Here is a 21,264-nt window from a genome sequence, read left to right as displayed (position 1 = left end):
CAGGATGCGGCTGTAGATCTTCTGTGGGTCGGCGCTGTGGAAGGGGGGCCTGCACGGCACAGGGGGTCACAGCTGGCCAGGAGGGTGTGTCAGGCTCAGCCCCAAGGCACACGCTCACCTGCCCACGAGCATCTCAAACACCAGGATGCCCAGCATCCAGAAGTCGACTGCGAAGTCGTGGCCCTCGTGGCGCAGCATCTCGGGCGCCAGGTACTCAGGTGTCCCACAGAAGGAGAAGGTCTTCTCCCCACGCTCCAGCTCCTTGGCAAAGCCAAAGTCCACCTGCGGCACAGCAGCCCTCAGTCCCCAAGCCCAGATCCATTCACAAGTGTCAGGACCCAGAGCTCTGCCCCCACGCCTCAGTACCAGCTTGACATAACCCAGCTGGTCCAGCATCAGGTTCTCAGGCTTCAGGTCCCGGTAGATGATGCCGTGGCCATGCAGGTACTCCAGGCCCTCCACCACACAGGCAGAGCAGAACACGGCCAGCGGCTCCTCAAAGCAGCGCCTGCAGAGCGGGACCAGCATTCAGCTCGGCACGGCATCGCCTGGCACTGCAGCACCCTGTGTGCCCACCCCGTGCCCCAGCCCCGTACACCTCGCGCAGCTTGGTCCACAGCTCTCCGCCCTGGCAGAACTCCAGCAGCAGGTAGATGTGCTGGGCGTCACGGAAGGAGCCAAAGAACCTGAGGGTGGGAGCAGCTCAGTGCCCTGCACAACACCCCCCCGGCCCCACACAGCCCCCCCGGCCCCACACAGCCCCCCCGGCCCTACACTCACCCCACAATGAAGGGGCAGTGGCTGCGGGCCAGCACCCTCCTCTCGGTGCGCATGTGCTCCTGCTGCCGTGTCCGCACCACCCAGTCCTTGCGGATCCGCTTCAGTGCAAAGAGCTGCTCGCGGCAGCGCACCTGGCAGAGGGCACCGGGATGGGGACAGGGATGGCACAGCGGGGAGCACGTGGGTCGGGCACAGCTCTCACCAGCTCCACTCTGCCGAAGCCGCCGGTGCCCAGCACGACGCGCTGCCCCTGTTTCTGCCCCTCCTCGTAGTGCACGGCTGCCAGCTCCTCCAGCTGCACCGCTGGGCAGGGCCGAGGCAAGTGGGGGGAACCCCAGCTCCTGTGGGGAGAGCACTGCCCTGCAGAGCCTGCACCCAGAGTGCCTGTCCCCATCCCCATCACTATCTCATCCCATTCCCAGCCCAACCCTTGTCTCCATCCCCATCCCATCTCATTACCATGCCATCCACATTCCCATCCCCATCTCATCCCATCCCCATCCCATTTTCATCCCCATTACCGCCCCCATTCCTACCCCAATCCCAAGCCCATTTCCATCCCATCCTTTCCCCATCCCCATTACTACCCCCATCCCACCTCATCCCCACCCCATTTCCATTCCCTATCCCTATTCCCACCCCCATTTCCATCCCATCCCTTCCCCATCCCACCCCCATCCCATCCCATCCCTTTCCCATTCCCATCCCATCCCTTCCCCATTCCCATCCCATCCCTTCTCCATTCCCATCCCATCCCATCCCTTCCCCATTCCCATCCCATCCCCATTCCCACCCCCATCCCATCCCCATCTCATCCCTTCATTTCCATCCCCATCCCCATCCCATCCCCATTCCTGACCCCATCCCATCCCCATCCCATTTTCATCCCCATTACCACCCCCATTCCTACCCCAATCCCAAGCCCATTTCACAGAATCACAGAATCACAGAATTACCCGGGTTGGAAGGGACCTCAAGGATCATGTAGTTCCAACCCCCCTGCCTGGCAGGGCCACCAAACATACGCCTTTTACTAGATCAGGTTGCCCAGGGCCCCGTTCCAACCTTGGGTCTTGAACAACTTCCAAGGACGGGGCATTCCACAACCTCCCTGGGCAGCCTGTTCCAAGGACCTAACCACCCTTCTTAGTAAACGACTTACCCCTAACATCCAACCTAAATTTCCTCTTCAAACTTCAAAAACCATTTCCCCTAGTCCTGCTATTATCAGCCCTTTCTGAAGATTTTACTTCCCCTCCGCGGATAATTCCCTTCAGGGTACTGAAAGGCTGCAAGGAGGTTCACCCCGCAACCTTCTCTTCTCCAGGCTGAACAAACTCCAACTCCGCTCCAGCCGTCCTCATAGGGGAATAGTCTCCAGCCCCCTCGATCATCCTTTGTGGCCCTTCTGGACCCTTTCCAAAAATCTCCATATTTTTTTGTAACTGAGGGCTCCACCTCTGGACCAGTTACTGCCCAGATGGGGCCTCAGCAAGAGCAGAGTCCGAGAGGGACATCACCTCCCTATCCCTGCTGACCACTCCCTCTCCTATGGAGCCACAGGATCCCATTTGCTTCTCCGGGCTTGCCAGATGCGACTGCTGGCCTCATGTTAAGTTTCTCCATACTATCAGGACCTAGGTCTTTCTTTCATGCCGAGCGATTAATTCCATCACCATCTTTCCATCCCCATTAACTACCCGCATCACCTCATCCCACCCATTCCATTCCCTATCCCTATTCCCACCCATTTCCATCCCATTCCTTTTCCCATCCCACCCCATCCCATCCCATCCCATCCTTTCCCCATCCCATCCCATCCCATCCCATCCCATCCCAATCCCATCCCATCCCCCATCCCATCCCATCCATCCCATCCCATTCCCAACCCTCATCCCAATTCCATCTCATCCCTTCATGTTCCATCCCCATCCCATCCCATCCCATCCCCATCCCATTCCTCTCCTATCCCGCATTCCCATCCCATCCCCTACCTCCCACTCCCTTCCCTTCCCCATACCCATCCCCATCCACCACCTCCATTTCCTATCCCACCCCCACCCCATCCCTATTCCTGCTCCCAGCCCATCCCACCCCCACCCCATCCATCCCACACTGACCGCCTGGGTTCCGTCAGGGTGGGCACCTCTGTTGCAGACACATTTCTGCAAATGGAAGCAGCCCCAGCTCAGCCCTCCCGGCCCCCAGGCCCACACAACGTGATTGGGATGGTCACAGGGTGGGTTCTGGGATCTGGAGTTCTGGACCCATCATACAGGGCAGCACACAGGCCGTGCTGAGCATGTGCCAGGGCCGTGCTGTGTTCCCAGGGCAGAGTCCAGGACCTGCTGCTGGTGCCACGTCACCGTGCCCAGCACCCACCCAGGCAACAATGGGCATGGGGACCTTGGGGCCAGAGAGTCCCCACAAGGACACTCACACGTCTGAGTCGTGGCGGGGGCAGAAGGGGATGATCTCCAGGAAGTCCCTGTGGGGCAGAGCAAGAGTCAGTGCCATGCAGGGACATAGGGACATGGGGACATGGCAATCAGAGGAGATGGGTACATAGGGCCATAAGGACACGGGGATGTGAGAACACAGGGACACCCACTCCTTGGCCACGGTGATGCAGGTGACATGTCCTTGTGCTTGGCATGACGCTGTGCGGCGCACGTTCCTGTGTGGAGGAGTGGGTGTGCAAAAGCTCTGTGCACGTGAGAGGCACATGCATGTGTGTGCACGAGAGCTGCATGCACGAGGTGCTGCCCCGCAGCCCTGCAGAGCACCTACTGCAGCAGTGAGAGCTCCCCAAAGTGCTCGCCAGCACCCAGCACCCGCAGCAGCTTCTCCTGCCCATCCTCACGCCGGCTGACCCGCACCTGTGGGGACGTGAGGCTGAGAGCGATGGGAGAGACCCAGTGCTGCCCCACGGCGCTGCCCCACGGCACAGCACCCACCTCGCCCTTCAGGATGATGTAGAAGTTCTGTCCCTCGTCACCCTCACGGATAATGATGTGTCCGGGTGCGAAGGAGCACTATGGGCACAGAGGAGTTCAGGGCTGTGCTGTGTGGGGGGCCCTGTCCCGTAGCCCCCACCTGCATCTTTACCTCCTCCATGGCGTCAAGCAGCTTGGAGAGGTGGCTGTCCGACAGCTCCTGCAGCCAGTGCACCCTGTGTGAGGGCAAAGCTCCTGTGCATGCTGCAGCCCACCTGCATCCCTCCTCCATCCCCCTTCCATCCCCCCTCCATCCCCCCTGCATCCCCCTGCATCCCTCCTGCATCCCTCCTGCATCCCCCCTACATCCCTCCTGCATCCCCCCTGCATCCCCCCTACATCCCCCCTGCATCCCCCTGCATCCCCTCTGCATCCTCCTGTGCCTCCCCCGCACCCCCCTACATCTCTCCCTCACCCCTCCCGCTCTCGATGCCCCTCCCCACGGGCCGAGGCCGGACTCACGTTCTCAGGACCCGCAGCACATCGGCCCGCCGCTGCCGGGCGTTGCCGGTCGTGATGGCACGGAACCGCTGCCGGTCAATGGCCCAGAGACGCACGGGGCCGAGCGCTGGGGCAGAGCGGAACGAGCGAGATGCCGGGGGTGAAGCGGGGCCGGACGCCGGGGCCACGCGGGCAGGATCGCGCTTACCTCGCACGGTGGCGGTGCGGCGGCAGTGGTACAGGATGGCCAACTCTCCGAACACGTCCCCGGGCCCCAAGGTGCGGAGCTGCCGGCCCCGCTGGGTCACGCTCAGGTTTCCCTCTGCGGGGTGCGGGCGGCCTCGCACACTCGCGCCCGGGGCTGCGGGGCTGCGGGCGAGCGGGCGGCGGCCTCGCACGTGGGCGATCGCACGGCCACGGGGCCCGGCTCTCGCAGCCCTCCCTCACCTGCCACGATGTACATCGCGGTCCCCTCGTCGCCCTCGGCCACCACCGTGTCTCCGGCCTCGCGTCGCACGGTCACGAAGCTCCTGGCCAAAGCCTCGGGGCAGCCCTCGCCCAAACGCCGCAGGAAGTCGCTGCGCCGCACGGCCTCCGCCATCAGCGTCACATCGCTGCGGGAGCGGGGACGGCGGTGAAGCGGCCCCGACCCCCGGCTCCCCCCCACCCCTCCCCGCTTCCCTCCGGTACCGCTGCGAGTCGGGGCCGGGGGGCGGCGGGGCCGCGGCGTTGTCTCCCGGGAGGGGCTCGGGCACGATGGCGGGGGCGCGGCGGTGCGGGGAGCCGGGGGGCGGCTCGGCGTCAGGGGGGTCCCCGTCGTCGTCCGGTCCCCGCGCGGCGCGTTGCAGGAAGTCGCGCTCCTCCCGCAGCCTCAGCTCCCGCAGCCGCCGCTCCATCGCGTGTCCCCGCGGCTGCCGGACGGCGGAGATGCAGGATCAACCGGCGCCGCTCCCGGGGTAGCGGCTGCGGGACGATGCGGGACGGCCCCGCGGCACGGAGCGGGGAACGGTAGTTCCGGGCACGGAGCCACCTGGCACCGGCGGTGTCTGCACAGCTCCGCGCTGCGGGGAGGGCTCCGAGCGAGCTCTGCGCCCGAGCAAAGGTCGCCCCGCCGGTAAAGGACGAGACGGGCAGAGACCCGGCGCTCATCCCCCTTTCGCGGCTACCGGCACCGCCGCCCCCTCCCTCCCGCACCGGCCGCGGCCGCAGCCCCGCGCCCCCCGCCCGCACGGCCCGTCCCCACCTCCGGCCCCGCGTTGAGCGCCGACTCCTCCGGCCCGCGGGACCCCGCACCGCCCCGCACCCCGCGCGGTGACACATTAACCCGCCCCGCCTCTCCCCGGGCACGTGCTGACCCGAGCCCCGCGCGTCGGTGGGAGCGGAGCGCTGCGAGGATCGCGGCCATGGCGGCACAGCGGGCGGCGGGCGAGAAGCGGATCCTGTGCGTGGGGCTGGTGTGCCTCGACGTGATCAGCGTGGTGGACTCGTACCCGGCCGAGGACAGCGACACGAGGTACCGCCCCGCATCGCGCCGATCCCGCACGCCGTCCCGCTCGGCGCTCCGCACGCTGACCCCGCTCCCCGCAGGTGCCTGTCGCAGCGGTGGCAGCGCGGGGGCAACGCGTCCAACTCGTGCACGGTGCTGGCGCTGCTGGGCGCTCCCTGCTCCTTCATGGGCTCCCTGGCACCCGGGCACGCGGCAGAGTGAGTGGGGACGACGGGGCGGGCGGGGGGCAGAGAGGACGCGGTGCCGGGAGCCCGCGGCCCCGCCGCGCCCCGTCCCCCCCCCCCCGACCCCGTCCGTGCCTCCAGCTTCATCGTGGCGGATTTTCGGCGCCGCGGCGTGGACGTGACACACGTGGCCTGGCAGCCCCACGGGGACGTGCCCTGCGCCTGCTGCGTGGTCAGCGCCGCCAGCGGCTCGCGGACCATCGTGCTGCACGACACGTGGGTCCCCTCCCCCCGGGATCCCCGGCCCCGCCGTGCTCGGCGGAGCTCCCGCAGGGCAGCGGGACGGCCGGAGGGCGATCCCCCGTTAATCATTCCCCGCTCGCCCGGGGCCCCCTCGCCCGGTGCCCGGGGCAGAGGTGAGGCGCAGGGCTGCCCTTCGCCCTCAGGAACCTGCCCGACGTCACCGAGCGCGACTTCGAGCGGGTCGACCTGGCTCAGTACAAGTGGATCCACTGGGAGGTGCGGGGCGACGCGAGGCGGGCCCCGAGGGGGGGGGGGGGGCCTGTCTCGCCGTGTCCCGCCGTGCCCACGCTCCCTTTCCCCTCCAGGCCCGCAACGCGGCGGAGCAGGAGCGGATGATGCTCCGCGTGGAGCGACACAACAGCGCGCTGCCGCCCGCGCAGCGCATCCGCACGTCGGTGGAGGTGGAGAAGCCGCGGGACGAGCTGCTGCCGCTCCTGGCGCACGGAGACGTGGTACGGACGGACACGCCCCGACGGGGATTGGTCCGAGGGGCGAAGGGCCGGGGACACGCACGGGTGTGGCTCGAGAGGGGGCGGGGGCAGAGTGAGTCGGGGGGGGGTCCCGGAGAGCGCGGAGAAACGCCGACCCCCCCCCGCAGGTGTTCATCAGCAAGGACCTGGCCAAGCACTTCGGCTACGGGACGGCGGCCGAGGCGCTGCGGGGGCTGCGGGGCCGCGTGCGGCCGGGGTAAGGCGTGGGGACGGGAGGGCGATAGCGCGGGGTGGGAATGGTGGGGCCCGGCTGCGGGTGGGGCTCCGCCCGTCCCCGTCCCAGCTGTAGCCCCGCAGCGCGACCATGATCTGCGCGTGGGCCGAGGAGGGCGCCGACGCGCTGGAGCCGGACGGGACCCTGGTGCACGCCGACGCGTTCCCACCGGAGCGGCTGGTGGACACGTTGGGGGCCGGAGACACCTTCAACGCCGCCGTCATCTTCGCGCTGTCGGGAGGTGGGCACGGACCCTTTGGTTCGGCACTGCCCGGCACGGCCCCGCACCTCCCCGCGGCGCCTCACGGCTCTGCCCCGTGTCCGTGTCTCCCTTCCCAGGGCAGAGCCTGCGGGACGCGCTCACCTTCGGCTGCCGCATCGCGGGGAAGAAGTGCGGGATCCACGGCTACGACGGCATCGTCTGAGCCGCTCGGTGCCCCCCGCCCCGCGCCCAATAAAGCTCGCGGACCCCCCCACCGCCGCCTCCTGCCGGAGCCCCCGCGTGCCCCCCCCGCTCTGTTCACACCGTGGGGTTCAGCGGCTGTATTCCTCGACCCGCGTTACAGCGCCAACTCGAGCGTCCCGAACCCCCCCCCATCCCACCGGTCCCGCTGCGGCGGGGGAGGTACGTGGGGGTCCCTCAGCCCCCACAGCCGTGGGGCAGGGAACCGCTGCAGCCCCTTGCAGCGCCTACATCTCCCCGGGTTCTTCCAAGGAGGGGGATGCCGCCGCCTCGGGGGGCTCAACCCGGAGCTCTCTGTCCTCAATGGCCGTCTCCAGTTCCGCCGTCTCGTTCTCTTCCAAGGGGGTCCCGGCCTCGGGGTTTCCCTGGATACCGCCGTCCCCCCGCAGACTCTGCCCCTCTGGGGGGCTGCTCTCCCCCGCGTCCACCCCCGGCGCCTCCTGCCCCACAGCGGGCATCCCTTCCTGCTCCCCGACGTGCCCCTCCACCGTCCCCTCGAGGGCAGCGCCGTCTCCTCGCGGGGGTTCCCGTGCCGGGGCGGGCAGCAGCAGCTCGGGGGGGTCCAGCAGTCCGTCCCCGCTGCGGTCCCGCTGCTCCAGAGCTCGGTCCACCAGCGCGGCCACCTGCGGGGACGGGAGCGGATGGGGACGCGATGAGAGCGGAGCTCAACGCAGGGACCCCGCGGGGCTCTAACCCCCGCACGCACCGCCTCGGGGCTGGGCCGCCCCTCGCCCCCCTGGGTCAGCACCGCCCCCAGCAGCTGCAGCAGCTCCAGTCCGTCCAGCTGCCCGCTCCGGTCGTGGTCGTGCATCGCGAAGAGGAAGAGCAGAGCTGCGGGCACGAGGCGAGCGGCGTGGGGCTGACACTCACTCAGCCCCCCAAAAAACGGCCGCCCTCCTGTCCCCCGTCCGTCCGCACGGCTTTACCCTGATCCCGGCTCATCTCGTCCGCGTCCCGCTGTGCCGGTCCCAAACTCCTCACGGCGCTTCGCAGCAACCTGGGGACAGCGGGGCAGGGGAGGGGGCACGCACCGCTCCCGCCCCATGACCAGATCCGGATCACCGCCCCGCAGCTACCCAGCCCCGCATCCCCACTGCTCTGCAGCCATTCCCGGGGCGCCCAAGTATCCCGTATGCCCCCCCACCCCTCCTCCCGGTATCCCCGTGCCCCCCAGCCCCAGGGTCGGGCACTCACTGCAGAGCGGCGGGCTCCGGGCTCAGAGGGTCGGGGCCGAGCTGCATCCCCACGGCCGCGGGGGGCTCAGGTCTGGATATGGAATAGGAAAAGGGGGTTACCGGGCCGCCTCCAACCCCCGTCCCCCGGCCTCGACCCTCAGCACCTGCGTGCAGCTCCGCAATGGTGTCACCCCGCACCTACGTGCAACCGTGCCGCTGTGCGATCCCGCACCTGCGTGCAACCCTCGTGATCCCCGCACGGGTGTGATTCCCGCACCGGTGTGATCCCCGCACCTTGTCACCCCGCACCTTGTCACCCTTCACCCGCACTGTGTCCGCTCACAGCCCCGCACCCCCGTCCCCTCTCCCTCTCCCCGTACCGCAGCGCCCCGTCCCTGGGAGCCGCCCGCACCGCGGGGCCGAGCAGCAGCAGCAGCAGCAGCGTCGGTGACGGCGGTGCCGCCCTCGGGGCTCCCATCCCCACGCGTGGAACGTCCAGCCGTGCCCACTCGGGGATGTTTTCCAGGCCCCGGCCGCCCCACGTCACGCACACGCGGCGGTGTCTCCCCCCCCCCGCCCCGCCCCGGGCCACGTCGCCGGCCCCGCCTCGCCGCGCCCGGAGACTTCACTTGCACCGGCAGCGCAAGGGTTAACCGGCTCTGCCCGGCACCAAGATGGCCGCCGCCGTCACCGCCCGGTTGCGGGCGTGTTCACGTCGGGGGGCGCGTCCTGTCGCTCCCGGTACCGGCTGCGATGAGCGCGGAGGTTCCTCGTGGCGCAGCGCTGCTCCCGGTGCCGCTGTTGGTGCTGCTGTTGGCCGCCGCTCTGCTCGGTTGCCTGTGGGCGCGCTCCCCGCGCCGCTCCCCGCAGCCGCCGCTTCTGGCCGGCGGGACGCGGATCCGCTCGTTCCTGCGGCGGCGCTGCCCGGCCGTGCGGGAGCCGTTCCGACCCACCGCCTGGTGCCGGGGCGGGCGGCTGCAGACCGTGAGCAGAGCGCTGCTGCAAAGCCGGCCCCGCGTCCGGTACCGCAGGTGGGGCGGGATGGGGGCGGGACGGGGCTGGACGTGGGACTCGGGATGGGGACGGGGGCTGGGGTTGGGACGGGTGGGAACGGGGACTGGAGGTGGGATAGAGCGGGCGACGACGGGACGGGACGGCTGGTACCGCGGCCGGTACGACCCTGCCCGCATCCCCGTTCCGCAGCGAGGCCATCCGCACGCCCGACGGCGGGCAGCTCATCCTGGACTGGGCCGATGACGGCAGCGCCGCCGAATGTCCCACGGTTCTGTTGCTGCCGGGGCTGACGGGGAACAGCCAGGCCGCCTACATGCTGCACCTGGTGCGGGAGGCGTGCGGAGCCGGCTACAGGTGAGTGCTGGGGGCGGGGGGAGGATCAACACACCGCCCTCGCTGCCACCTCTCTCCTCCCTATAGGGCCGTCGTGCTCAACAACCGGGGCTGCCGCGGCGAGGAGCTGCTGGTGAGACCCTCCCCTCACTCCTATCCATGTGCCTGCCCCATAGCTGGGCACGGCGGGGCCTCAAACGGCTCTGCCTCCCCCAGACCCCCAGGACATTCTGTGCCAGCAACACCGAGGACCTGGAGACGGCCATCACGCACATCTGCTCCCAGTACCCGCACGCCCCGCTGCTGGCTGCCGGCGTATCACTGGGAGGGTACGGCACTGAGGGGGGGGGATACCCGGGGGGGTGGCACAGCAGATCCCCCCATCCCCATCCCTGCCCGCTCCCATGCAGGATGCAGGTGCTGAACTACCTGGCACGGGCAGGACACGCGGCGGGGCTGGTGGCTGCCATGGCCATTTCCCCGAGCTGGGACCCCATGGAGACGACGGCGTCGCTGGAGCAGCCGCTCAATACGTGGCTCTTTAACCGCCGCCTGGCTGCGGGGCTGCGGCAGCTCGTCCGCAGGTGGGGGCACACCTGGATGGGGTCTGCAGGCTGGGGGGGTGGGCATTACCCTGCTCTGACTTGGGGTCGTTGCAGGCACCGTGCCGTGATCGGGGACACGGTGGACGTGGAGCACATCCTGAAGGTAGCACCCACTCCCCCCCATTCCCCGCCCCCTGCACCCAGTGTCACCCACCCCCCCTTGCTCGTCCCCTCGCCCCCAGGCTCGCACCATCCGGGAGTTCGATGAGCGTTACACCGCTCCTGCCTTCGGGTACAGCTCCTGCACGGAGTATTACCGTGCCGCCAGCCCTGCCAGCAGCCTGCAGAACATCCGTGTGCCCACGCTGTGCCTCAACGCCGCCGATGACCCCTTCTCCCCCATGCACGGTGAGTGGGGCCGTGCCCAGCCCTATGGTGTTGTAGGGCCGGCAGCTGACCCGCGTGTCCCCTCGCAGCCATCCCCGTGGCGGCCGCCTGGCACCTGCCCCACGTAGCACTGCTGGTGACGTCGTGTGGAGGCCACATCGGGTTCCTGGAGGGGCTGCTGCCGTGGCACGGTGGTCTCATGGAGCGCCTCTTCCTGCAGTTTGTCACTGCCGTGTTCCAGCACGGGGAGGAGCTGCAGGGGCTGCAGGATGAGGGGGCTGTGGAGGAGGTCAGCGCCTGCTGCCCCCCTTGAACCCCCTCCAAGTCCCAATAAACCCGTTCCCGTCCTCACTGAGCCCTCTCCCACCCCTACGGCCCCACTCCTATCCCTTTCCCACCCCAGCAGGGGGGCATGGAGGACAGGGAGGCTGGCAGACCCTTACAGCCTCAGCACAGACAACACCTTCACACTCTGGGTTTAATGGTGGGGACAAGGAGCAGCTCCAGCCCAGCTACTGGCATGCTGCATTCCATTGCCTTGCTGGCACTGTATCCCAGGGCGGTCCCACTCCCATAGCTGGGTCCATCCATCCCCCAATACAGCAGGGTGGGTGCCTAGAGGAAGCCAGGGAAGGCAATCTGCAGCAGCACGATGCTGCCCACGATGAGTGCGGCACACAGCAGCAGCAACAGCCAGATGGGCAGCGACCCTGGGGGTGGGGGGAGAAAGGAGGCTGAGAGGTGGGGTCCTGCAGGGTGTCCCGGCCCCACAGCCCCACACACATACTGCGGGCAGGCAGCAGGTGCAGCTTGCAGCGGCTGTCCACGGCCACACTGAGCAGTGCTGCCTCGTTCCCCGCCAGCAGCTCCCGTCCTTGCTCGCTCTCAGGCACGAAGGCCACGTCCGTGACGACGATGCCATGTGCCTCCTTCACGTAGTACAGCCTCTGAAGGGGGACACACATGAGGTGAGGGTTGCCCCGTTGCCCACTGTACCCTCCCTGTGCCACACTCACCTGCAGCGAGAATGCGATGTGCACAGCGACGGAGCCGGTGACGGTGCCCAGCCCCAGGAAGGTGCCTGAATCACTGTGGGGAGGGGGGCGGTGAGCAGGGCTGGGAGCGGATGGGGGCGGTGGGGAACCTCCTCACTTACCTGACGGAGAGGCAGGAGATGACCTCGGAGCCGCAGGGCCGTGTCAGCAGCGGCAGGAAGGTGCCCCCGTCCCACTTGGTCAGGTAGCAGGGTGGGGGGCGGCGCTCCCGCTTGTGGGGCACCTGCACCGTGTAGAGCCGCAGCGCCCCGCAGTTGTCCTCCACCGCCCCAAAGCTGGTACGGGGTAGCAAAGGGGAGCTGAGCCCGTGCTGCCGGGGGGCGGCCCCATGGGGTCACCACCGCTGTCCTACAGCACGGCCCAGCCCCGCACCCACCGGCAGGCCTGGTAGCGGTACGCGGTGCCAGGGACGCCGGGCAGGTTCTCGTTCCATTGCAGCCCGGTCACCAGCTGGTCCCGCTGCCACACTCGGCACTGCAGGTCCCGTCCGGCCGTCACCACCTGCCGGGCACACGCCGGCTGCGGCTCGTTCTGCCGCTCATTAGGGGTCCCCCGGCCCTCGCCCCCCACCCACCTTATTGTCGGGGCCCAGCGTGATGTCCTCGATCTCCCCGTCGTGCGCCTTGAACTCCAGCGCCTTCTTCATGCTGGGGAACTGCGGCGGCCGTCAGCGGATCCCCGACAGGCGACCCCTCCCGGCCCCTCCCGCTCCGCTCCCACCTCCCAGAGCCGCACGAATCCGTCGGCGCCTCCGGTGACGAGCACGGTGCCGTCGGCGCTGAAGCGCACGGCCTTCTGCAGCGCGTCGGGGCTGAAGTCGGTGCGCACGCGGTGCAGACTCTCCACCGACACCTCCCCGCCGTCGCTCCGCGTCTCGCCGCGCTCCGCGGGGCCGGTTCCTCCCTTCCTCCTGCGCGGCCCTTTCTCCTCCGCGGCTGCGGGGACGGAGACCGGCCGTGTGAGCGCCCCGCAGGTAATGCCCACCCCGCAGGTAATGCCCACCCCGCAGCCCGCACACCGGCCCCGTCGCCCCGCGGCCCCGCTCACCGTCGCCGCCTCCCTTGCCGGCCGTTGGCACGCAGAGCCGCAGGATGTGGCAGCTGTGGTCCTGCCCCGCCGCGATGAAGTCCCCGCTGATGGCCATGCTCATGGTGGCGCGGGTCTCGGTGTCGTGGCAGTGCAGCAGCGACGCGCTCAGCCGCCCCCCGATCTGCTCCAGCCGCAGGAAGTGCTGCGGGACCGCGCCGCTCAGCACCGAAACCGGGAGCCCCGCGCTCGTTCACCCCCCGGCCCTAAACCCCGCACCGCACCACTCCATTGCCGATCCCGGTCTTGGCCGCTCCTCCGCCTCCAGCGGTGATGGCGAGTCCGCGGCGCGGGTGCAGCCGGACGGTGTAGAGAGGGAACGGCGCCCGGTACAGCTCGGTCGGGCGCGGCGCCATTGCGGGAACGGCGCGACGCGTCAGCGCCCCGCGCAGCGCAGCCCCGCCCCGCACAGCGCCGGTACCGCCCCGCACAGCGCAGCCCCGCCCCGCACCCCGCCGGTACCGCCCACCGATCGCCGCCGCTTCCGCACATCAAGCCCCGCCCCCTGGACCCACGGCCCCGCCCCCTGCTCGGTACCAGCCCCACGCGTGCCCCGCGGCCCCACGTACCGCACGATGCCGCAGCCCCGTGGGTCCCTCACCCCCCCAGCCCCGCCGGACCCGTCGCTGTCCATAACGGTTTATTGAGGTGCAGGTAGGGAGAGAGAACAGCACGGCACCGCTCCGCATCGTGCTCCCACCCGCGCCCCCCCCCAGGCAGCACCGGCCCCGGGGGTCCCTCGTCCCGCTCAGAACGCCGTCTCCTGCACCGTGTATGCGGGCGGCCCGTAGCCCCGCTCCTCCGTGTCGTCCCGTGGCGCAGCTCCCAGCCCGTTGGGAACGCGCTTCTCGGCTGCGGGTGACGGCTGGGGGGCGTCCTGCGGGCACGTGGCGATGGGGGGCGGTAGGGTTATGCACAGACACCTCCCGCCCCACAACCCGCTGCCCCCCGTCCCGCTGCGAGCCGCTCACCTGCGTGGGGAAGCGCACCCCGCAGCACAGCCGCTGCCGGTAACGGGCGGGCAGACAGCGCAGCAGCCGCGGCAGCACCGGGAAAATGGTGCGGGGATCCACGGCAGAGGGCGGTGTGGGGCCTGGAGGGTCATAGGGGTGAGAGGGATGCTGGGGGGGGAGGAGCACCCGGCCCCACATCCGGCACCCACCGGTGAGCAGGCTGACCAGGAGCCCCACCGCGATGACGGTGGTGGAGTTGTGGGCGCTGTACCACATGTACGAGAGGCGGTAGAACTTCTGCAGGCCTGTGGGGCTGGGGGGGGTATAGGTGGTGACGGGGGGGTGCAAGTCAGACCCTCACAGACCACCCCCATCAGCCCCAAGGTGCTCACCTCGGGGGGGGCGTCGTGGGGGTGAGCAGCGTGGTGGTGAGTACGGCTGGTGTGGTCACGTTGATGGGGAGGGGCACGGTGCTGTTGGCCATAGGGGCGGCGCCCCCAGCGCTGGCCACCAGGCTGCCGATGCCCACCCAGAAGGCCATGGCCAGCCCGGCCAGCAGCCCCACCACCGCACCCTGTGGGGGGACAGGCACTCAGACACTTGGTGGCACCGGACAGGGTGGCTGTGGTGGGGGGGAGGTGTCAGGGGTACTCACTGTGGGGTTGGCACAGGGGAAGAACATCCCCAGGCAGAAGAGCCCCAGCAGCGGCCCCCCCACCATGCCGAAGATACTGATGGCCGCCTGCGGGGAGATGGTACCATTTTGGGGTCGAATGGGGGAAATAGGGACTGCGAGGCCGGGGATGACCCCAGCACCCCATCACCTACCTGCAGCACAGGGCCCAGCATGGAGGACACGTAGGCCATCCCCAGGCACAGCAGCCCATAGCCAAACGCTGGGGATGGACGGATGGATGGAGGGGGTTCAAGGCCCTGCCAGGACCCTGCTGCCCCCTCCCACCTCCCATGCCCCCCGCTCACCCAGGAGCTTGGAGAGCAGCGTGGCACGTGACTCTGACAGCCCAGGGCAGTGCGGCCGCACCAGGTCCTCCATCGTCACCGTCGCCAGCGAGTTGAAGGCAGAGGAGATGGTGCTGGGGGGAGGGAGAGGGAAAGGAGCACCAGGAGGGCTTGGCTGGGCCCTCGGCCCACTGTCCCCCATTATGGCACCTACCTGAGGGAGCCGCTGAAGAGACAGGCAACAAAGAGGCCGGGCAGCCCTGGCAGGTCCCGCAGCACATCCATCACAAAGTACAGCACCAGCTGTGGGGGGTGCGGGGTAAGTGTGGCACTGGAGGGGGAGGGGGCTGCCAGGGTGGGGGAGTGCTGCGCCCACCTGGTCGGAGGTGATGTGGGTGCCGCTGGGGACCAGCGGGTGCTCGCGGTCGTAGACGAACATGACGAGGCCGGTGAGGCAGCTGAGGCACAGCACGATCTGCTGGCAGGGGAACACGGCGTAGCAGGAGCTGCGGGCGCCAGGGGAGCGTCAGAGGTGGGTAGAGAGGGGGGTGGGATCCCCACACACCCCCTCCCCACTCACAGCACCGCCTGCTTCTCGCTGCGGGAGCTCAGGTAGCGCTGCACCTGCGCCTGGTTCACACCGTACAGCGACAGCATCATGAAGACCCCCCCGAAAGCCAGTGTCCAGAAGGTGTGCCGCACGTAGGGGTCGGGGTCCAGGCTGCAGGGACACATAAGAGTCATGGCCGTGCCAGCGTCCCATCCCCCTCCCTTTCTTGTCTCCCAGCCGTGCTGCTGTCCCCATCCCAGCCCTGCAGTGCGGCTCACTCGATGCCGGAGATCTTGCCCTGCTGCTCGGCCAGGTGCCACACGCGGGCCATGCCCCCCACGCGCCGTGCGCCCACCACGATGACGGCCAGCTGCCCCGCAAACATCACCAGCGTCTGGAACACGTCTGTCCAGATGACGGCCTTCAGCCCCCCCTGCAGAGGGACACAGCTGTCACCGCTGCCCCTTTAGGGGGTGGGCACACACACAAGAGGCCACTCACCAATGTAGTGTATAGTGTGCAGACCAACCCGATGGTGAGCACCGCGCTCCAGAGGTCAAAGCCCGTCACTGGGTGCCATTAAGGAGGGATGAGGATGGTACCCCCACACCACAGGGGCCCCTCGCCACCCTCCTGAGCCCTCACCTGCATTGAGTGCCAGCGCGGGCGCGTAGAGCACCACTCCCATGTAGATGACCTGCGGGGACAGAGCGCTGCAGCCCCCCTGTGTGCCCCATCCCCGGGGCCCCAAACCCGGCACTCACCATCTGGAAGATGAAGGTGACGGTGCCAAGGATGCGCACGGTCTTGTTGAAGCGCAGCTCCAAGTACTGGAGGGGGGAGGGAAAGAAAGGGCCGGGTCAGGGGTGCATCCCCACCCCGGAGCGGGGCACGAGGAGGGGCACGGGACCCCCTCTGAACTCACCTCGTAAGTGCTGGTGATCTGCAGACGGTAGAAGACGGGGATGAAGACGTGCGCGGGGATGAGCAGCCCCAGGAAATAGGAGCAGCCCAGGAACCAGTACTCGGTGCCGAAGCGATAGATCTCGGCCGGCACCCCCAGGATGGCCACGGCGGACTGGAAAGTGGCCAGCAGGGACAGGGCGACGGGCAGGAAGCTCATGCTGCGGTTGGCCAGCAGGAATTCCTGCACCGTGCGCTGCCGCCCGCCGCTCAGGGCGTAGAACAGCCCGATGGCCGCCGACAGCACCAGCAGCAGCACGAAGATGCTGTAGTCCGCCGTCGAGAACTCCATGGCGAGTGTCCTCTGCCGCCCCGCCGCCGCCCCCACTTTTCCGGTTCATGGGCGGAGGGGCCCGGCCGGCAGCGCCCGGCGCTGCGGGAGGTGGCGACGGCGAATCCGGCCCCGCTCGTCCTCGCGGGGACCTTCGCTCCGGAGTTGTCGGCCCGCCTCAAGGACCTGAGGGGGGGGGAACGACGCACCCGGGAGGGGTCACCGCAGCCTTCCCCGCCCCGCTCCCCCGCAGCTCGTCTCCGGGCCAAAGGCGAACGGGGGCGGCCCCGCCCGACGCCGACCCCGGCCCCGCAGCCGGCGAGACCGGCACGGCCGGAGCGGGACGGACGGGCTCGGCGTGACGCGGTCGGGCTCCGTGCGGCCGAACCCGCCGCTCCTCCCGCACTCGTTAAGGCGCAACCCCCACCTGGGGCCGCGCTACGACGGGGCGGGCGGCGCTGATCCGCGCAGGAATGCGGCTCTGGATCGGCCCCCGGTGCCCGGAGCGAGGAGCGGGGGTTGGCGGTGCCGAAAGGAGGCGAGAGGGCAGCGCTGCCCGCCCCGCCCGCACGGCGGGCACGGTCCAAGGTCACCCACCGCGCTCCGAGACACAACACGGGGCGATCCCCCCCCCCCACCTCCTGGCCCCGTGCCCGGCGTTCCCCCCCGGTGCTCCTGCCCCGTGTCCCGGTGCCCCCTTGACCTCAAGGCTTCACTCCCGGTGCCGCCGTGTTCCCGGTCCCCTCGTTGCCCCCCCATGTCCCACGTCCCATCTCCGCTCCCTGTGTCCTGGTATCCCGGTGTCCCCGCTCCCCATGTCCTGGTGTCCCGGTATCCCGGTGTCCCCATGTCCCGTTGTCCCCACTCCCCATGTCCCGGTATCCCAGTGTCCCGGTGTCCCCGCTCCCCATGTCCCCATGTCCCGGTATCCCGGTGTCCCCATGTCCCGGTGTCCCCACTCCCCATGTCCCCATGTCCCGGTATCCCAGTGTCCCGGTGTCCCCGCTCCCCATGTCCCAGTGTCCCCGCTCCCCATGTCCCGGTGTCCCCGCTCCCCATGTCCCGTTCTCCCCACTCCCCATGTCCCCATGTCCCGGTATCCCGGTGTCCCCATGTCCCGGTGTCCCCACTCCCCATGTCCCCATGTCCTGGTATCCCGGTGTCCTGGTGTCCCCGCTCCCCGTGTCCCGGTGTTCCCGCTCCCCATGTCCCGGTATCCCCGTGTCCCGGTGTCCCCGCTCCCCATGTCCTGGTATCCCGGTGTCCTGGTGTCCCCGCTCCCCATGTCCCGGTGTCCCGGTATCCCGGTGTCCCGGTGTCCGCACACCAACTCCCCGCTCCCCTCGTTGTTTCCCCGCCGTCCGCAGCCCGAAGGCCGCCCCGATTCCCGCTGTGCCCCCGTTCCCGCTCCCCGCCCCGCCCCGCGTTCCCGCACCCTCCCGTTCCGTCGCTCCCCCTCCCGTGTGTCCCGTTCCCACACACGTTCCGGTTCCTCCTCCACTCACCGGCCGCTCTCCCGGCTCAGCCCACGTGCACCTGACAGCGCCGCGGCACGCTCTGATGACGTCACGACGCCGAGCATCGCCCTCACCTCCAGCCCAGCTCTCCGCGCGCCCCGATGCCGTCATCGCCCCGCCGTCCAATCCCGTGCGCGGATCTCGTCACGTGGCTGCTCCGGGGTCGGGTCGTCGCGCCTCGGCTCCCTCTGTCCGCGCTGTTCCCGGTGCGCGCGGCCCGTTAATGGCCCGTTAATGGCTGAACCATTGCACGCACACTGCGGCCGTTCCGCCCCGACAACAGGACCAGCCCGACCGGGGCGGGGCGGCGCTGCCGGAAGCGGAGCCGTGGGGTCCCTCCTCCTCCTCCTGCTGCTGTTGGTACCGGAGCCCGGTACCGGCCGAACCGCCCCGCCGCTGTGCGGGACGTGCCCGGGAACGGCGAGAAACGGGTCCATTGTGACACTGTACTGCGGGAACGGCCACGGGAACATCAACGGGCGGTGCTGTGTGCGGGGAGCGGGACAGCAACTGCTGGGGTATGGAGGAGTATAGCGGGGTATAGGGGATATGGGGATACAGGGGTATAGGGGTATAGGGGTATTGGGGATATAGGGAATATGGGGATATAGGGGTGGGGATATAGGGATGGGATGGGATGGGGATATAGGGATGTGGATATAGGGATAGGGGTGGGATCGGGATAGGGATATAGGGATGGAGTGGGGTTATAGAGATGGGATGGGATGGGGATTGGATAGGAATGGGGATTGGATGGTATGGGGATGTGATGGGGGTATAGGGATGGGGATGGGGATATAGGGATGGGATGGGGATATGGGGATGGGGTTATAGAGATGGGATGGGATGGGGATTCAATAGGAATGGGGATGGGATGGGGATATAGGGATGGGGATGGGGCTATAGGGATGGGGTGGGATGGGGATGGGATCGGGATGGGGTTATAGGGATGGGATGGGGTTATAGAGATGGGATGGGGATTGGATAGGAATGGGGATGGGATGGGGATGGGGATACAGGGATGGGGATGGGGATATAGAGATGGGATGGGATGAGGATTGGATAGGAATGGGGATATAGGGATAGGATGGGGATATAGGGATGGGATGGGGATATAGGGATGGGATGGGGATGGGATAGGAATGGGGATATAGGGATGGGATGGGATGGGATGGGATGGGGATTGGATAGGAATGGAGATGGGGATTGGATGGGATGGGGATATAGGGATGGGGTGTGATGGGGATGGAGATGGGATGGGGATGGGGTAATGGGTACGGGTTTGGAGTGTGCTATGGGTATTGGGTACACTACAGGGCACGGCTGTGGTGTGGGTGTGTTGTGGGTCATGGGCCGTGGGGTATGGGAGTGGAACGGGGGAACACAGGGCTCCCGGTGCTGCCCCTCCAGGTTGGACCTCAGCAACTGTTCCCTGCAGACCCTCCCCAGTGAATTCAGTGAGGCCGCGGCTGCCGTCGTGCTGTGAGTGCTGAGGGAAGGGGGAGGTGTGGGGGGGGCTCGGCTGCCCATCCCACCCTGTGCTGTCAGTCAGTGCTGGCCCCGGGGTGCAGCCGGTGTGATGCGTTGGTAGGGACCTGACGGACAACCCGCTGCTGGCGCTCCCCAATGATTCCTTCTTGGGCTTCACGCAGCTGCAACAACTGTGAGTGTGGGGCTGAGCTGTGCCGGGCTGTGGGCTGAGCCCTGTGCCCGGTGCTGAGCTGTGTTTGCAGCGCGGTGCCGCTGGCAGTGCCGTGCCCGGGTGGCAGCAAAGCGTGGGAGGAGGTGACGACAAATGGCAGCAGCCGCCTGTGCCAGGGCCAGAGGAACCCCTGCAACGGCTCCGAGGAGCTCGGTACGTTGGGGCTCTCCCTGCTCCCACTGTAGCCCTGCGTGGCACCGGGCAGGGCGGCCCGTGACCCTGTGCTGCCCACCAGCCCCGCTGTGCCCTGAGAACGCCGTCTGTGCCCCGGACGGACCCGGCCTCTCCCAGTGCCTCTGTGCCAGCCCCTTCCATGGCTACAAGTGCCTGCGACAGGTGGGTGTGGGGCTGGGGGGGCAGGGGGGGCTTGGAGGGGTCAGCAATCTCATGATCTCACCGTGCTCACCTTACAGGGCTCCTTCCCCGTGCCGCTGTTCTGCAGCGTGCTGGGCACAGTGACGGCAGCGCTGAGCATCGCGCTGTGGGGCACCCAGCGCCGACACGCTGCAGGGATGTGACTGCAACCAGGAGTTCAGATGTGGGACGGGGCCGGACGGTGGGGCAGGGGGTTAATAAAGCGTGTGTGGTTATGAGGCTGTCTCTGTGTCACCCCCATTTACAAGAAGGGGAGCAGGGAGGACCTGGGGAACTACAGGCCGGTGAGTCTCACCTCCGTGCCTGGGAAGATGATGGAACAGATCCTCCTGGACAACATGCTCAATCACATAAAGAACGAGCACGTGATCCGAGACAGCCAGCACAGCTTCACCAGGGTCAGGACACGCTAGGTCCTTTGTTCTGACGAGGTGCTCTCAAAGGTCATCAGTACGTCACAACTACTCTAAATGCTGTCTACCAGTGCCTGAGTTCTTCCTACGACCAAAGTGCCACTAACACCTTGCCTTTAGCTGTGCTGACCTACCATTAGTTCCATCGCCGAGCCACGCTTTCCGAGCTGTCAGAGCGTCTCACATCTAATGGCAATCCGTTCTCCACCCGTATCGACTGCACCACTCAGCCTTGTGTTCATGACAGCAAACTTGCTGACAGGGTTGCACTCGCATGTCCCTCATCGAAGTGTCGCCATGTATAAAGATGTTAAAGGAGCACGGTCCCTAAAGACCACTTGGGATCACCACTCGTACCGGCCTCCACATGGAAATAGACGGGCATTGACCACCACCCTCTGTCTGCGGCCTTTCACCATTGCTTATCCATCGGTTGCCACGCATCAAATCACTCCCTCCATGGAGAATGAGGAGGTGCATTTGGGGACCATGTCAAAGGCCTTGCTTCAGGGTCCCTGGTAACTAACATCAGTTGCCTTCCCTTCGTGCCACTCAACGCCATCACTCCATTCATAGAAGGGCCACAAGATTAGTTAAGCATACCTT

General features: G+C 67.9%; 8 protein-coding genes across 8 annotated transcripts in view; 4 read left to right on the top strand and 4 right to left on the bottom strand.

The window, feature by feature from the left end:
* Window positions 1–5,436, bottom strand: part of LOC107312321 (cGMP-dependent protein kinase 1-like) — a gene marked incomplete at its 3' end in the record, with an annotated part of 16,008 nt that extends 10,572 nt beyond the window's left edge. Inside the window, exons 1-16 of the mRNA XM_032443660.1 lie at window positions 4,908–5,436; window positions 4,665–4,831; window positions 4,426–4,539; window positions 4,239–4,344; window positions 3,889–3,952; window positions 3,738–3,815; window positions 3,571–3,659; window positions 3,392–3,457; window positions 3,221–3,268; window positions 2,901–2,945; window positions 983–1,121; window positions 781–911; window positions 597–686; window positions 367–508; window positions 119–282; window positions 3–49 (exon numbers count right to left, since the gene is read on the bottom strand). Coding sequence (XP_032299551.1) covers window positions 3–49; window positions 119–282; window positions 367–508; window positions 597–686; window positions 781–911; window positions 983–1,121; window positions 2,901–2,945; window positions 3,221–3,268; window positions 3,392–3,457; window positions 3,571–3,659; window positions 3,738–3,815; window positions 3,889–3,952; window positions 4,239–4,344; window positions 4,426–4,539; window positions 4,665–4,831; window positions 4,908–5,113 — 1,696 coding nt within the window. The remainder of the gene's footprint in view (window positions 1–2; window positions 50–118; window positions 283–366; window positions 509–596; window positions 687–780; window positions 912–982; window positions 1,122–2,900; window positions 2,946–3,220; window positions 3,269–3,391; window positions 3,458–3,570; window positions 3,660–3,737; window positions 3,816–3,888; window positions 3,953–4,238; window positions 4,345–4,425; window positions 4,540–4,664; window positions 4,832–4,907) is intronic.
* A 55-nt stretch (window positions 5,437–5,491) lies between these two features.
* On the top strand, window positions 5,492–7,390 carry KHK (ketohexokinase). Its single transcript, XM_015859629.2, has 8 exons — window positions 5,492–5,730; window positions 5,805–5,921; window positions 6,030–6,164; window positions 6,335–6,407; window positions 6,497–6,643; window positions 6,790–6,878; window positions 6,980–7,137; window positions 7,236–7,390. The coding sequence occupies exons 1-8, from the start codon at window positions 5,621–5,623 to the stop codon at window positions 7,319–7,321; spliced, it is 915 nt and encodes a 304-aa protein (XP_015715115.1). The 5' UTR covers window positions 5,492–5,620; the 3' UTR covers window positions 7,322–7,390.
* Window positions 7,391–7,424: 34 nt separating this feature from the next.
* Window positions 7,425–8,501, bottom strand: CGREF1 (cell growth regulator with EF-hand domain 1). The gene is made up of 3 exons (XM_032443415.1): window positions 8,286–8,501; window positions 8,066–8,190; window positions 7,425–7,982 (listed from the first exon to the last, which is right to left on the bottom strand). Exons 1-3 carry the CDS (start codon window positions 8,299–8,301, stop codon window positions 7,587–7,589), a joined length of 537 nt encoding a protein of 178 aa, XP_032299306.1. The 5' UTR covers window positions 8,302–8,501; the 3' UTR covers window positions 7,425–7,586.
* Window positions 8,502–8,819: 318 nt separating this feature from the next.
* Window positions 8,820–11,168, top strand: ABHD1 (abhydrolase domain containing 1; the record flags this gene model as incomplete). The annotated part of the gene is made up of 8 exons (XM_015859626.2): window positions 8,820–9,565; window positions 9,738–9,902; window positions 9,969–10,014; window positions 10,098–10,210; window positions 10,292–10,465; window positions 10,541–10,589; window positions 10,669–10,834; window positions 10,903–11,168. Coding segments are annotated over 8 exons (1,683 nt in total), but the record flags the coding sequence as incomplete, so codon positions are not given.
* Window positions 11,169–11,277: 109 nt separating this feature from the next.
* Window positions 11,278–13,373, bottom strand: PREB (prolactin regulatory element binding). The gene is made up of 9 exons (XM_015859624.2): window positions 13,179–13,373; window positions 12,916–13,099; window positions 12,589–12,803; window positions 12,443–12,523; window positions 12,245–12,369; window positions 11,970–12,143; window positions 11,830–11,902; window positions 11,601–11,760; window positions 11,278–11,523 (listed from the first exon to the last, which is right to left on the bottom strand). The coding sequence occupies exons 1-9, from the start codon at window positions 13,308–13,310 to the stop codon at window positions 11,429–11,431; spliced, it is 1,239 nt and encodes a 412-aa protein (XP_015715110.1). The 5' UTR covers window positions 13,311–13,373; the 3' UTR covers window positions 11,278–11,428.
* Window positions 13,374–13,577: 204 nt separating this feature from the next.
* SLC5A6 (solute carrier family 5 member 6) lies at window positions 13,578–18,251 on the bottom strand. The gene is made up of 16 exons (XM_015859637.2): window positions 18,157–18,251; window positions 16,343–16,837; window positions 16,182–16,247; window positions 16,063–16,114; window positions 15,919–15,986; window positions 15,696–15,850; window positions 15,448–15,588; window positions 15,244–15,373; window positions 15,082–15,170; window positions 14,889–15,001; window positions 14,736–14,803; window positions 14,563–14,649; window positions 14,300–14,481; window positions 14,117–14,220; window positions 13,926–14,047; window positions 13,578–13,831 (listed from the first exon to the last, which is right to left on the bottom strand). The coding sequence occupies exons 2-16, from the start codon at window positions 16,670–16,672 to the stop codon at window positions 13,703–13,705; spliced, it is 1,836 nt and encodes a 611-aa protein (XP_015715123.1). The 5' UTR covers window positions 16,673–16,837; window positions 18,157–18,251; the 3' UTR covers window positions 13,578–13,702.
* Window positions 16,720–17,013, top strand: LOC107312304 (collagen alpha-1(I) chain-like). The gene has a single exon (XM_015859607.1). The coding sequence runs from the start codon at window positions 16,720–16,722 to the stop codon at window positions 17,011–17,013; it is 294 nt and encodes a 97-aa protein (XP_015715093.1).
* Window positions 18,252–18,280: 29 nt separating the features above from the next.
* ATRAID (all-trans retinoic acid induced differentiation factor) lies at window positions 18,281–20,463 on the top strand. The gene is made up of 6 exons (XM_015859638.2): window positions 18,281–18,686; window positions 19,579–19,650; window positions 19,760–19,831; window positions 19,902–20,023; window positions 20,106–20,206; window positions 20,284–20,463. The coding sequence occupies exons 1-6, from the start codon at window positions 18,403–18,405 to the stop codon at window positions 20,386–20,388; spliced, it is 756 nt and encodes a 251-aa protein (XP_015715124.1). The 5' UTR covers window positions 18,281–18,402; the 3' UTR covers window positions 20,389–20,463.
* Window positions 20,464–21,264: the final 801 nt, after the last annotated feature.

Source organism: Coturnix japonica, chromosome 3, assembly GCF_001577835.2.
Source record: "Coturnix japonica isolate 7356 chromosome 3, Coturnix japonica 2.1, whole genome shotgun sequence".
NCBI classification, from domain to species: domain Eukaryota; kingdom Metazoa; phylum Chordata; class Aves; order Galliformes; family Phasianidae; genus Coturnix; species Coturnix japonica.
Note: the sequence above shows the minus strand (reverse complement) of the source record. Positions and strands in the feature narration are given on the sequence as shown.